At 42.9% G+C, this 16228-nt stretch overlaps 1 protein-coding gene across 1 annotated transcript in view; it reads right to left on the bottom strand.

Moving 5' to 3' along the window:
• Window positions 1-6243: 6243 nt before the first annotated feature.
• Window positions 6244-16228, bottom strand: part of LOC145417753 (uncharacterized) — a 99212-nt gene continuing 89227 nt past the window's right edge. The window contains exon 3 of the mRNA XM_080286360.1: window positions 6244-6996. Within this exon, the coding sequence (XP_080142486.1) occupies window positions 6244-6996 (753 nt within the window). The remainder of the gene's footprint in view (window positions 6997-16228) is intronic.

Here is a 16228-nt window from a genome sequence, read left to right on the forward strand (position 1 = left end):
CTGAAGAGGTTAGATACAGCCTTCATTAACCCCTTTATTAATAGGATGCCCTTCTAAGCTGAATAAAATTGCTTGGGGTAAGTAAGAATAAGTCACTGATATACATTACAGAATAGGAGCTTAATGTGAAGTGGTGTGGAATCGTTGGTGAAATTTTGCTCATGGCTGTACCTGATGACAGTGCGGTGTGGCCGAGGGAGCAGAAATACCGGTGTGAGTGTGTGTCAGCACCTGGATCCACAAATGCAAGAAGACCCTCATTTTCCATTACCTTTTTTTGGTCATCATTATTCATGTGGATATTTCTCTTTACTGTACTTACCGTAATTTTCCACTGAATTACACAGCATTTCCACTTTCTTAGTCTACAGTTACCTCAGCCTCAGTAATCTATATTCATAATCAGAACTTTTAAATTAGCATCACTTTACATACAGACCATCAGAATCCAGTGTCCAAATGGATCAAATTTTCTGGTTTATGTAGCGGAGTACCGGCCCTTAACTAAGAGCGGTAAGTCTGTAATTTGTTGATGTACTTGTACCGTCTTCATTCTCAACTTCCACTTGCCAATTGCTGAACTAATTTCACGTACATTATACCTTTCTTCTCAGTGGAATTTCATCTTGCTGCCGAAAGTCTGTTAGGCAATTCTAAATTATTTTATGACTTCCTCCTACTGCTTTCTTTTCTCGGTATTATCCTGTAAAAAGGCCAAAGTTGCCTCACGTTTATGACAGTTATCCATCCATTTTTCCGTTCGACCATTGAGTGGATAAAATACTTAGGTACTGCTAGATACTGGTTTCTTGTGGAAGGCTACAATCCTGGAAGACACTGTTACTGGAAGATGCTGGTTCTGGAAGGTATGAATAATGGAAACTATCTGTACTGGAAAATGTGAGTCGTGTGAGTAGCGGAAGGTGGTGCTACTGGAAGATGCTGGAAGGTGCTGATGACACCTAACGTCTGTGCTGCGAGTCACTGGCACTGGAAGGCGTCTGTACTGGAAGGTGTTGATACTGGAAGGTGTTGGAAATGAATTGTGTTGATACTGGAAGGTGTTGGAAATGAATTGTGTTGATACTGGAAGGTGTTAGGGAAAGCTGTTAGTATTGGAAGGCTTTGGTACTAGAGGGTTGTACTAGAAGATGTTGTTACTGGAAGGTGTATATGCAGTGAGGAGACAGTACAAGAAGACACTAATACTGGATGGTGGCAGTACTGGGCAGTATAAGTACTGGATGGAGTGGAAGACGCTATTACTGGAGGGTCTTTGTTACTGGAAGGCATGGGTGCTGGAATTTATTAATACTGGAAGACTGTATTACTGGAAGACGTCAATGCTAGACTACATCATCGCTGGAAGATGCTGCTGTTGGAAATTGATGCTGAAGGTGTTGGTGGTGGAAGGTTTTGGTTTTAGAAGGCTTTGATACGACTTTAGGGAACATCAGTGTTGGAAGGCATCAGTGGTGAAAAGCGATGATGTTGGAAGGAATCAGTACTGGAAGGTGTTTGTGGTGGAATACACTGATGCTGGAAGACGTCGGTACTGGAAAGTGTCATTGCTTGAAGGGATCGGCTGGAAGGGGTCGATACTGGAAGGTGCTGGTGTTATAAAGCAACAGTACTGGAAGGCATCGGTGTGGGAAGATGTTGATGTCAGAAGGTGCAGATATTGGAAAGCATCAGCGCTGGAAGGAACTAGTATTGGAAGGCACTGGTACTGGAAGGCACTGGTACTGGAAGGCACTGGTACTGGAAGGCATTGACGTTGGAAGGCATTGGTGTTTGAAGGAACTGGTGTTGGAAGGCACTGGTGTTGGAAGGCATTGGTGTTGTTGGAAGGCACTGGTGTTGAAAGGCGTCGGTACTGGAAGGTGTCGGTGTTGCGAGACTGATGCTGGAGAGTGTCAGTGTTGGAAGGGGTCAGTACTGGAAGACATCAATGTTGGAAGTGCCAGTACTGCAAGGCGTCTGTGGCGAATATTGTAAGTACCATAACACTTCTCTACGGGAAGTGTCGGTGTTGGAAGAAAAAGGAAGGAGTTCCGGTGGTGGCGTCGCTTCCCTCAGTAATTACCAAGGAAGCCACTGAGTCACGGCGCTAAAGCAATTATTTACCTGGAAGTGATGGCCAGGCGGTCGACCTCCAACTTGGACCAATGCAGGGTTGTCACATAATGATCACTCTCGCCCTAAATTGCAGCTTCTCGTATCAGTGGGTATAATGGCCAATAAACCTTTCCCGGCCGTTCGTTATAGAATTGCACGAACAACCAGCATTCATTATAGAGTGTATTACGTATCTTGGAATAATACCCACACATAGTAACTCAAGGAAATGACAATGCACTGATGACACCTGGCTGATGGTATGTTTGTTTTATTGGCCTGGGAATGTTCTATGTTTGTTTTTAGCCCCTGATGTCTTCTTCTGTTTATTCTTGCTATCTCCAGGTGAATCAATTAAACTTTCAACAGACCTACACACACAAAAAAAAAAAAATCTAGGAAATGACAAGGCACTTATGACATGTGCCGGATGAAGTGTTTTTATTTATATTCTTGATGGAGTGTGTGTTTTATTTTGAGATTATTCCACGTAACTCCTGACTTCCCTCTCAGTTTACTCTAGCTTCCAGACGACTTTATTCAACTTGAGAAAGCCCTGAATACACAACAGCTGATGGCAATTGCAATGAAATGTGGTTAATGTGGTTGATGGTGTGTTTGCCATAATTACATGAGGATGATTTGTATTTTCAACCCTGCCAGTCTATATTAATTCATTCCTATTGCCTCCAGGAGATTTTATGCAACTAATTTCAGACTCACATACTTATTAACTCAGGAAATGACAGTGCACTGATGACACGTGGCTAATGGGATTTTTTTTTTTCCTTTTCGCCATCTGATTGTTTATTGTGCTGACCTGACGGTGTGTTTTATTTATTTCGTGGACATTATTTAATTTACGTGGAGTGTTCGTTTTATTTACCTTGTGAAATTTGCTTTAATTATCTGATGGAATGTTAGTTAATTTGTCCTACTTACCTGATAGTGTTTGTTGCATTTACCTGGTGTGCTTGCTTTACTTAACTGATGGTGTGTTTGTTTCATTTAGCTTTTGAAGTGTTTATTTAGCTAATGGAGTACTTCTTTCATAAACCCGATGGAGTGTTAATTTACCTGACAGTGTTATTGACATGACAGTGTTATTTACCTGAAGATATTGACTGTTATTATCCCCTGAGTTTTTAAAGATTATTATCGCCACTTCCAGACGATTACCCCCAGCTTCCTAAAAATCTATACATATATTAGCTTACTATTTGTCTGAGAGTGTTATTTATTTCTAAGACACGCCAGGTAACCCTTTGAGCCTGGGAATTTTTTTAATACTCACCGTTTCAAGACAGTTTTGTTCTGCCAAGGATAGACGTTAAGAAGCGGAGGGGTTAGATATACACCAGCACTTAGAAAATCCCTCCAGTACAAGGGGTTCTTTCTCAGCTGAATAAGATCGTCCAGCAAGAGCAAATGTACATTGAAAAGGAGCCACTTAGATGCAAGTAGTTAAGAATGTGAAATAAAGGGTCGTATGCATAAACTTGAAATCGAGGAGTGGGATGCAGACTCCAAAATTTTGAAGATTTTTTAAAGTTCCTGACAATGATGGCACGCATGTGGCCTTCCTGTATGGTTGCTGACTGCGTTCTGTAGTATGGGATGCAGGCTGACCATACGTAATAACCACAGGCGTTCTGTAATTAATGACTCAAATATTAGGGGTTTGCACTCCACTCTGCGATTTATGTATACGTCCTGGTAACCTACTATGCATACACACCCCTTACACGACTAGAGGTCATACGTAAAGCCGACTAGTTCTCTCACGGAAACAAGAATAGAACAGATTGACGGTAAGAAGAGTATAGTGGCTTAGATCTCTCAACACTTTTTAGACATCGTAATTCTGCAAGTGTACTAATAATCCGCAAGACATATCGAATATATGACAAGAGACCTCTACGAAACTGAATAAAACAGTGATGGTAACAAGATTATATCGGTGAGGCGGGATGATGAAGGAGATAGTTAAAGATTTCTCAGTGCAACGAGGTCTTTCTCTTCAGGTAAATAATTATCGTTACCTCTAGCCAGAAAAATTAACGTGAAAGAAAAGGGACACTGTAGTAATGGATGAGGGAGACAGTTATTCAGCATGATAGTGGTGGCCAGATCGGTAGAGAAATGGTCTGCTGTCCTAATGGAGGCGAGTTCGATTACTGGCTGGGACAGGAAACAGCTCAGGAATTTGAACTTTGGTAAAACTGACTTATTTCATTTACCCTAAGACCCACCGGCGTGTAAAAACACCTCCTGTAATACCAATACACTAGTCCTGTAGACTATGAGACAGCCGTAGTATGTAACCTATTCGGTATGGACTGTGGTTGTTAGCGTCGAAGTGGTGACATGTGAAGGTGTGTGGCGCGTAGGAGGACTGTTTAGCATTAGGAAACAGACTGTTAAACCATTGTCAAGTTGGGTGCATAAGAATGAATAAATGAAGAAAGAAGACTCATTGCTAACAAAGAATGATTTTACCCTTCAATGCGAGTGGCCTCTCCTTCGCTTAAAAAAAAAAAAAAAAAAAAAAAAAAAAAGTAGACCTAATGTGTGGAAGTATCAGTAATAAAAGTCATCGTACTGAAGGGGTTGTAGGGGATTGTTTCTAACCTTCCACCTTGAGAGGTCGCTAAGATCAATGAAATAATCTGGCTGAAATCGGCAGGAAATAATAGTCAGTACTGAAAGCTGACACAGGCTTATTATTCTTTGCTTCTCATTAGGTATATCATAGGCTTTAAAAAGGCAGTGATCATGGACGTTATTCATATATATTTACACTTTTTCTAAATATTCTGCTTTACATTATATATAATACACACATAAAACATAAATATATCTAATCACGATGAAATATGACACAAATAAATAATAGCCTGGAGTTTGGCCCGTAGCGTGAAGTGTGAGGACGACCCAAGGAGGCTTCGATTCCCGTCCGACTCGCGCGGATCTTCGGGACGAGCCAACCAGGACAAGTCTATCGGCCGACATCCTGAAACTGAGGGTGCGAGGGGACAAGCAGACCCCTGGATCTTGACAGGTATTCATCACGTTCAGCAACATCAACCCAGTTTCACACGTTCTGAAGTCAGGGAATTGCATATCTTCGTAAAGTTTGGTGAAAAAAATCGGAAAAGGTCGAAGCATCTGAAACACGTATTGGTCCAGTGAAGACTCTGGTTATGTTTCTCAAGTCTCAAATGGCCTTCAGACAGAACTGGGAAGACAATTGATTCCCTTGCTGTACACTTGGAATTAAAGTTATCCTCCCTATTCAAACAGTTTCAAACACTAAGTTTTGGAATGGCTTCTGTCGTCGTTCGTCCACTACCCGCAAAATTCTGTCATCTTGAGTTCGTTTAGTCGTTCCGAACTTCGATGCTTGTGGGGTGGATATGAGCAGGAAGGACCTTTTGACCATTACTGTATACAGAGTAGACCGAACTGAGAGACAGAAAAGAAAACTGGCAGACATAAGAAAATATCCACAGAATAGTCAATGAAATTTTGATGGACACATGTAAAACTTGTAACATGGATAAACTTTTCTATGTCTTACTGAGATTTGCACTCTGTAGTGGGACGTGCACTTTGAATCATATCGTGCGCCCATAGAAAAGACAATAAGAGAAGAATGTTCACACCCTCAGTTTTAAGAATACGACTTTATGTAAGAGAGTTAATATCACACTGAGTGGCAACAAGCTGGGTCTCCCCGACTATGTACACACAGACGCTCACACCACACTAAAGCTCTAGTCAGTGGGACACCGGTATCCTGGGGACCTAATGGCCACCCTCCCATGCCCCCGCCACTGCTGGTCAGCTTGGTCTGGACCACTGCCACCGACGTTCACGGAGATGACCACCAGAGGGCCCTCATACTGCCCATCAGCGCTGCATCCTCTTCAGTCATGATGCCGGCTCAACTTGCTTCTTCCTGTAGACCAGGAATGTCAACTTGGCTGTACCGCAAACTTTTAACGGCTAGACTGGCTCTGTAGGGAGCCATTGCCGGCTGTACTGACTGTTGGGAACCACTGCTGGTTTGATTGGCTCTGGTGTGAGCCATTGTCACCACACCGCCTCAGAAGCTGGGGTCCGCTAGTGGCTGTCAGGGGGCGGTGGCGGTCTCCGGACGCTGATGCTAATGGAGGACGGGAGGTACGATAAGGAGGGATGTTGGTGTTGATGCTGATGGTGTTGGTGGATGCCGTCGTCCTCTCGGCTGGATGACTCTTGAGGGAGCGATGAGGAAACGGCAGTAGGGACGAGGGCGGCCTGGACGGTGGTCGGGCTGGCAGTGGAGGCAGGCGACGTGGCCGCCACAGATACAGAGGATTCTATGGTATGTGGAGGATCGTCCGTGAGAGAGGGCGGGTCGGAGGGCTCGGTCAGGGAGAGAAGTGAGGCGATAGAGAAGGTGGAGGGGCGGGGCCGCTTGGGAGGTGGGGTGGTTGGGGTCTTGGGCGAGGAAGGGGCCGGTGTGGGCGTGGGTGGCTCCTGGGAGGACGAGGAGTCCCTAGCGGGCATCTCTATACAATCCCGGGACTCGTCGTGGTCCGAGGAGTCCCCAACCACGTCGATCTCAGGTTCGGGCTTGTGCTGGTTCTCGTACTCGCGCCGCAGCTGCTCGATGGTGACGTGGACACCCTTGAGGGCCAGCTTGCGCTGCTGTCGCTCCAGCTGTTTCAGCAACTTCTTCTCCTTCCGCAGTCGCTCCCGGCGCTCCAACTCATCAGGCGGGATGGGCTCCCCAGAACAGGTTTGGGGGTGAGCGTTGTGGGCAGGCCTCCCGGGGCCCTTCCTCGTCTGTTCTTTTTTGCGCCATTTGGCTCGTCTGTTCTGGAACCATACCTGCAACGAGAAAATTAGAGTAAATCTCAGTCAAAGATTATTTGTGTAAATGTAATGTCATAAGAAATCCATATTTATTATTTATGGACGGTTCGACACAATCAAAGACAGTGTAATGTTGTAAATGTGTGAAGTGTTTGTGTGAGGGCGGGGCAGTGAATCCACACGAGCGCGGCGTGACAGTCCATCACTGTGTAATACTGGTCAACCTCCATCAGCCATGCACTGTTAAGACCAAGTGGCCGGATATCGCTGTTGCAGTGGCGGCGCCAGCGGCAGTGACAGTGACAGTGACAGTGGCAAGGGCGGCAGCTGACATACGTCCGAGTATCGAGCGTCAATTCAATTTGTGTCACCTCAGCCGAAGACTACGGACTGCGTGCGGTAATGGCGGCTCCGTCTACCATGATAATAGATATCAACTCTCTTGTCCCACTGGCCACGCCGTGCTACTCCCATCTGTAGTGCAGGGGGCAATACAGGCCATATTGCTCTACTTCCCCCTCAGCCAAACACCTCCCCTTGATGCGCAGTCCTCGCCGCTATGACCCATGACATAAAGGCGATATCAGTGTGGCCGAGAACCCCATCGGAGCCGCACGCCACGCTAGCATGCCATGTATATCAAGTCGATTTATTAATATCCCCAAAACAAGCATTGCCACGTCCCCACGCGAGCCCCGCCCACTCGCTACCCTCCCACGGCACCCCACTATTAACATATCAACTCCTGACGGCACAAGTCCAAATCAAAAGACGTAATTTCGCACAGCACAAGAAAAACAATTCGAGCTTGTGAGTTCACGGGAGGGGAAAAGAAAAATCCCAACGGACCCAGCAGCAAATTAAGTAATTTTCCAAATCGAAGATGTGAGGAAGGGGAGTCGCTGCTGCCGTGAGGGAGGGAGAGTGAGGTGGTGGTGGAGGGGAGTGTGGTGGAGAGAAGTGGATGTAACGAGTGTGGTGGAAAGGAGTGGTTATAGTTGTTGGTACTGCGGAGTGTGGTGACAAATGAACTGAATATGAATGAAGTTGTAAATGAGGTTGATAGAGTGGTAGGTAAGGTGGCTGTATCTGTGGTGGCGGTGGGTGTGGTGGAGAAGAATGTGTGGTGGTGAAAGGAGATGGTGCAGACAAATGGAGGTCGCGAATTAGTGTTGTGATGAAGGTAGTGGTGGTGATGAGTGGTACAGAAAGTGGATGTGACGAATGTTCTCGTGGTGGTGGTAGTGAATGTGGTAGAAAGAGGAAGGTGTTATGGTTAGTTTGGTGGTGGCGAGTGTGGGGGATAGAAATGAATGCGGTGTGCGTCGTGGAAAAGAGTAGACGAAGTGGTTAGTATGGTAGTGACTGTGGTGGAAAGGAATGGGTATAGTATTTTATGTAATGGTCATAGTGAAGGATGTGATTGTTGTGATGAGTGAGGTAGGGACAACTATGGTGGTGGTGTGTGGTAAAGTCACTGCAAGAATGGTGGTGAATGGAGCAGTGGTGAATGGAGCGTTGGTGAATGGAGCGCTGGTCAGTAATGTGGAAATAGATGAGGCGATGATAGTGAAATGAAAGAGAACGTGTATGGTAATGTGTGTGATGACGACTGAGGAGGACACAAGTGTGGTGAGATACTGTATGGTGATGGCTTCGATACTAGTGGTGAATGACGTGAATATTACTCTCATGGGGAGAAATACAGCGAAGGAAGTATCCAAGGTAGTCAATATGGTGTAAAAAGCTGGTATTTTGTAGGGTTTCTGTTCGTCAGTGGTCAGCGGGAGAGTGGCAGTGTGATTGGTTGTGATAGCCCGAATGTGAAAGAGTGTGGGGTGAGGAGAGACCACGGGACAGAGATGTAGTGTGCCATGCGGTGAGCTATCATGACAAGCTGGCGTGACAGGGGTAGGCAGGACTGAGTAGGGTTGAGAGGGTGGGTGAGGCGGAGGGAGGACGAGTGTGTGTAGAGGTTGAGTGAGCTGTGAGTAACATGTGAATGTATGGGAGGAAAAACTGAAGAACTAAGAAAAGGTTCAGCTGTGTGTGTGGGGGGGGGAAGGGTGAGTGTATGTTGAGGGAAAGTAAAACGTGAGTATGCAGAAAGAGAGGAAGGGTTAGGAAGGTTAAGAAGGATATGAGGGTGGGTGAGGTGAGGGAAGGGTGAGAGAATTGTGAGATAGTGAAGAAACGGAAAGTGTGAGAGAGGAAAGCACGAGGGAAGGATAAGCAGGGTGGAGAGGACAGAAGAGGGAGGAGAAAGGGCGAGTGCGTATGAAGGTGGGTGAAGAAGAGGGAGGGAAGGATGAAAGAATGAAAGTAGGTGTCGGAAGATAGGTGTACGTATGCGTGGGGAAAGGTTAGTGAGAGTGGGTGAAGACAGGAAAGGGGTGAGGTAAGCAGAGTACTTGTGAGTGAGAGTGGGATGAGGTTGCAGGTGAGTAGGGTAAGGCGTAAGAGGTGATAAGGTGAATGTGGGTAAGGTAGGGTTGAGTGAAGGAAGACGGAGTGGAGGGATGTGCTGAGTAAGTTGGGTGGAGAGGATGCTTGGCGGGAAGGAATGAGATAAAAGGTAGGGTGAGAGAGTAAACCCATAAATGTAAGAAAGATCCAAATGGAGGATGAATGTAGTTAAGGTAGGGTAAATGTATGTGAGAAAAGACAGAGGGTGAATGAGGGTGATTGTTTAGTATAGTGTGAGGGAGAGAGGGTGGCAGGGAAAGGATGGGGAAGGATGGAGTGGAGAAGGTAAGTGTGAATGAGTCTAGGCAGAGATGAGAGGATGAGTGTGAGTTGGGGAGAGCAGATGGGGAAAGGTGACAGAGGACAGGATAAGGAGGGTAAGCCTGGGTGAGGATAAATTCATGCAACGTAATGAAAGAGTAGGTAAAGTGGCGTTGGGGTGTGTGGGGAAGTGAAGGTAAGAAAGGGTCGATTGCAGTGTGGAAGTCAAAACATTCTTTCACCGTAGTCTAGATCAAGGTGAGCTAGACAGAACTGGGCGTAAAATGAGAAGGCAAAGAGGGTGTATGAAGAAGTGCCGCATGAAAATGTCATCAAAGCAGAAATTATGGCACTTAAAGACAATTAAAAGAGAAATGGGTAGTGTACAAAGTGTGTGCGTGTGTGCGTGCGTGTGTGTGTGTGTGTGTGTGTGTGTGTGTGTGTGTGTGTGTGTGTGTGTGTGTGTAATACAGATTAAGGCATTGTAGTGCATGATAGTGTAGTGTACATCAGTGCAGTGCAGTGTCGAGTGGAAATGCCATAAAAGCAGTCATACGAGGAAGAACAACGTGACTGTTAGACTGACTAGCAAGTGTGAGTGAGTGAATGGGGTGGCAGTAAGTGTTTGTGTCTCCCTGAACTAACATAATTATGGGTGACTATTGAATGGAAGGGAAGTGCGTGATCAGGTACAGTAAATCAGAGGGAGCTTTGACAAACTAATGCCCTACTGAGATTTGAAGAGCTGACAAGGGATATGGTTTGATTTGCCAGTACCAAAGACTTTAAGACAGAAGGAATTATACCCACTTACTGGCACTGCTCTGGTTGTGAAGATTCGAGTACAACATATTTGGTCTGACTTGGACCCATTTTCTGGAGCCGATGCTGTTTTTTTCTTCACAGTAAACGCAATGTCAGTATGAGGATAAAGTTTCATCCAGGAGTATGCAGTAGTTGGGAATTCCTTTAATTGGAGAAGTCTTATCTAAGGTCATCACCTGGATATTTACACAACATCTTCAGTATGGCAGACCTCCAACGAGTTGAAGAATTTAAGTGATACTAATTTCACAATATAATGCCATCATTGCACTGAGGCAGTTAATGGTGAGTTCATTAACCCCGTCACTAGATGCGTCTCACACTAAGTATATTCGTCTGGCAGGAGCAACAATAAATAAAGATAATATGCATCGCTGGGAAGAAGCTAGAATGCAGTAAATTAAAACATAAAAAGATGAAAAGAATAACTACGGTGTCTTTGTACAGTATCGCCTGGATGGCAACACAAGAATAAAGATGGCTAAAATATAAACAAACATCAGTAGTGAATGTCTAAAAACAAGATGAGCGAAAAGAATGGCAGTGTGAATTATTCTGACCTGGAGATAAACCTGTATATTGCTTGGACGTAAATACAAACATATACATATTTACGCGTGATATACCAAAACAAGTCACCCAGTAACGTTAAAAAGCCTGCGCTATAAAAATCACTGGCTTCAGTAACAAGTGGAGGCGAAGTTGCGTAGGCTTTATGGACGAGGGCAAGAAGTTTGTATCCTTGACTTTGATCTTGGTGATGCATGAGTGAGCGGGCGAGAGTGAAAGGGCAAGTGTGCGGGCGAGAGTGACGGCTGGAGGGTGGTAATAATTCAGACACACGAGTTTGCTACAGGGGTGCCATGTGAGGCGCTTCATCACAAGGAATACATGAAGTCGTTGCCGGCTGGGATTTCGCCATGATAGATTATATTGTCTTTTCTTGGCCACATAAACTTTAGCTCAGTTAAGCACTTAGTACAGTAGTATAGTATTATATTTTGGCTACTGGCACACGGTTTATTCTGCTTGCTGCTAGACGGTTTCATTCAGCTTAGAGAACCCCCCTGACCATCAGACTAGGTTACATCCGTCTTAAGTACCGCAATTAATTGAGCGTGATAGCGACAGAATTAACTCATAAACGAGGGACAGCGACGATGACATTTTACTCTGGCAACTAGTACACTATTAGACACCACAGGAAAGTTACCCCCTCCCCATCCCCATGTCCAAGAGTTAACCTTAGATATTTAGAGGGATTTTTGAGGTCAAGGCGTCTTTGTCATCATTTAAAATTTAACCTCCTCACCACGACAAGTTCTCCTGAGCTGAAGAAAATCGTCTGGCAATAGCAGGATTACATTAAGAAACCGTAGTGTAGGTGTAAAGGGCTTGTGAAAGAGTGAGAAAGCGACATCATATGCTTTAGATACACAGCAGGGGATATTTATGTCAGAAGTTATTCATTCTCACTTGAAAGTTTGATGGCGACTGTGATTGAAAGTGGCGGCCAAAAATCAATTACTGCTAGTTATTTCACGAGTACTCAAGGCGGAGTGTGTTTCCCTACTGGACAGGTGAGAATCAAGGTTAGGAAGATGATGATGATGATGATGATGATGATGATGATGATGATGATGATGATGATGATGATGATGATGAACAAAAGGAACCTCTACAATAAATTCATTCCAAGTATTGATGGCATGTAGGATTGATGATGATGATGATGATGATGATGATGATGATGATGATGACGATATCCAACTCACCTATCAACAATAACAAAGTGGTATTTCATAAAGGTTTGTTCACTTAGCCGTGGGAACATAACACAAGAGAAAGGAGAAAGAACACGCCATGAAGAAAAAATATTATGATACACAGAAAAAAAAAAGCCTGATGTATGGGCAGTGTTAATGGAAATATGGGGGACTGGAGGGTAGATCTTTCCCTCTTTTATTTTCACTTTCTTTCTTTCGTTTTATTCTTTATATTCTTTCGTCTTTCACTCTATCTTTATTTTGGTCATTTTCTTTTGTTACGAGAAACACCCCCCCCCCTTTTTTTTTTTTCAATCTATCGTTTTTCTTTTCTGTTTTGACAATTGTTTTACGTTCTCTTTCTGTATTCATTCTTTTTGCGAGATTATATTTATTATGTTTCTGGCGGATCTTTTTCTTTTTTTTCTTAATTCGAGATGATAATGATACTGGTATATAATAAATACTTAATAAAATGTAAAATTATATTAACGGGAGAGAGAGAGAGAGAGAGAGAGAGAGAGAGAGAGAGAGAGAGAGGGGTATAGCACGCAAGGGAGCACCACGAACTACACCCCTTATTAGTGACCAACACCACTCTATAATTGATAAAACAGGAGAGAGAGAGAGAGAGAGAGAGAGAGAGAGAGAGAGAGAGAGAGAGAGAGAGAGAGAGAGAGAGAGATACAGAAAAATAACACTAAAGGCAGACAGACAATAACTGATTGATTGACAAGGGTAAACGGGTTGGTACATAAATAGATAATGCGAACACACACACACACACACACACACACACACACACACACAAAGAGAAACAAAGACAGACATACATATTGACAGAAAGAGAGGAACAGAATGATAGACAGGCAGACAGACGGACGGAGAAAGAAAAAGAGACGGATATATCAACACACAGAAAGACAGGAAAAACAAGTAGACAGACAGACACTGATAGCTAGATGGAGAGACAGAGAGAGAGAGAGAGAGAGACAGAGGGAGAGACAGATGAAGAGAGAGACAGAGGGAGAGACAGATGAAGAGAGAGACAGATGGAGAGACAGACAGAGGGTGGCCAGGCAGTGTGGTGTGTACTCCCTCGCGTGACACCACCACGTCTGACTCATCTCACCTTGCAAGTGCTCACATTACCCCTTCACTCTGATCTTTCTGTTTACCTGTCTGTCTTTCTGTCTCCCTGTCAAGATGTCTGTCTATTTATCTGTTAGGTATTAATATCTGTCTGTTCATGTTTCTGTTTTTGTTCCTGTCTGTCTATCCATATGTCCATCTAGCTGTCTGTCTGCCTATCCAACTATCATGTGTCCACAAACTTACCAATCGTTCTCTCTATCAGTCAAACTACTTATCGATCTATATATTTACCCTGCGAGTCCTATGGGGTCTCACTCGAATTCTCTCTCTCTCTCTCGTCTGGCATGCGGACCAAAGCATGAATACAAATGAAAAGGAAACGCAGCAGAAGAACAATTATCAAGAAGAAAAATACAGCGCAGCAGCAATATTTCCCCTCCTCCTCACTACCGCTACACGTTTTCTTTCATTTCAGGGGAGACGCACAGAGGAGGGTTTAATATACAAGACACTCAACCGATACTCTCACAGTCCGTGTAGAAAAAAAACAGGAAAAAAGGCTGAAGACAAAAATGTATCAGCACGGATGAAAGAAAAAAAAAAATGCAGGTAATGATTTTCTTTTAATTTTTTACATGTTATCAAATGTAATACCTATCATTTTACAGACACAATCGAGGATATAAATTACAGTAACGATTGGACAGCAAGGGAAATTAGGAACCAATTTTAACAGTACTAAATACGCAGGAAAATATTACAAGACTGTTGCCAAAACGTAACATGGAAGTGAGAGATACCAATGAAAGATATTTGGAAATCACTACATATATACGTGCAGCGGAATTAAGGAGGTTATAAATAGGAAGAGGCTAAAGGGAAGAGTATAACAGATACCAAATCTCAACACTGGACTTTAAAAAAAACAGAAAAAAAAAACGAAAAGAAAAACTGCTGCTGGTTAAACTTACAATGTGTTATATGGATACATGTTGCATCGCAGAAAAAAGATTAAGACCAGTAGAAACACGATAATGACCAGAAAAGTATGAAAGGAGGTTGAAAATGTAATAGGTAAGAGGTGATAGGTAATTAATAGGTAATGTAATGGGTAAAGCCGATAAAAACGAAAAGGAGCAACAGTTATATTTCAGTTAACTAATAAAGGCAACATTATAAATTTTAACCTTCATAAATATCTCCACAAGCGAGTCGTATATTTTTCTCTGCCTAAACTGAGACAATTTTAATTATTACTTAGAAATATCGCGAGAATAGAGGTTTAAGCAAATAGAAAGATATCCATACTAAAAATTCAGAAAATATGGGTGAATTATAAATAACGATGTGAGTAATGTGGAGGTTAGTTAATCGAAAAAGTACTGCACTGTTTCTTAAGCAAAGAAAAAAGTTCACAGAAAAGTTGGAATATAAGTAAGAAAAGTTGATGCCAGGAGAGAGAGAGAGAGAGTTGTGTAGCAGCAAATATATTACGAACGCACTTCATATTATATAAGCAAACAAATTTACACAAGCAACTTAAAGATCAAGCAAAAGTGATTCCAAAATGTAAACAAGGATATAATAAACCAAGAGAGAATTAGAAGGTTCATGAATTACACACACACACACACACACACACACACACACACACACACACACACACATTCACAAGGAAGCAGTAAGGCGCAAATCCATACATAGCAAGGAAATGAAGTAAACGGATCTTGATTTTTTATTCTGTCCAGTTTTTCGTGGGAAGAACAACTTTTCTACAAGTGTATAACATTTGGCTCTTTTGTCTTTGCATTAAAAATAAATAAATCAACCAGGCACTACAATATTTATCAAGAAAATATTAAAATACGCAAACATGGCAAAGATTAAATAACAAAAACCAACACCAATAACAAAGTACGGACTGGAGTTGTAGGTAGGAAATTGAATAAAGAAAAATCGTACTTTGTTTGATAAAGCAAAAAGAATAAAGAATAATATACACAGGCCAAATAGTAAGTAAGGAAAAGCGATACATAAGCATTAGGAAGGTCGTGAATTACAAACGTTAAAGTTTATAGAAGATTTGCTGGACAATGTTTACCAATTACGCGGAAATATGAACAAGCGAGTTAAATTTAAGGAAAGAGTAGACACCAAAACATAAACAAGGGTGCGTCTTACATGCCGGGAAACAAATTAAGAAAAAATTATTAAGATTAGCACACAAAAACAGTTTGCTTAAACACTGTGTAAGGCCAGTATCAAAACAAATAAGGTTCCGATTTATGAAGCGATGAATAAAATGATCAGTTAAAGAAACAAGATTTTGTACCAGAATAAACACGAGGCTGAAAATTACATGACAAAAGCAAAAACAAAATGAACATTAAAAATAAACAGTAATAAAGAAAAAAACTAAGAAACGCTGATACCATGATGTAAACGACAGTGGGAGTTGTATGAGTAAATGAAACAAGAGAGGATCACATTAATTCAGATAAAAGAACGCAAAACAAATTGAAAAAGTGAGGTCGACGATAAAACAAGGCTGTAAGTTATATGGTGGCTAATTAAAACGGAGATAACTACAGTAATAATCAATCTAGCATACGCAAGTTGTAAATCGAGCCAGAAAAACCGATAAGAAAATGTAAACAAGGATGCGACTTACACGGCATAACCTTAGGATCGACATGACGTGACCGAAGAAGAAATAAAAATCTAGTCGAACGAGCGGACGGCCCTCGCCTGTGGCCACGTCATAATGCGGATAAATGCGAAGAAAAACTTGTGAAAATTCGCCATGAGGGAGAGTGAGTGTGTTGAGTCACGGG

Source organism: Coenobita brevimanus, chromosome 111 (assembly GCF_032717465.1).
Source record: "Coenobita brevimanus isolate Jiangsu-jjx chromosome 111, ASM3271746v2, whole genome shotgun sequence".
Lineage (NCBI taxonomy): Eukaryota > Metazoa > Arthropoda > Malacostraca > Decapoda > Coenobitidae > Coenobita > Coenobita brevimanus.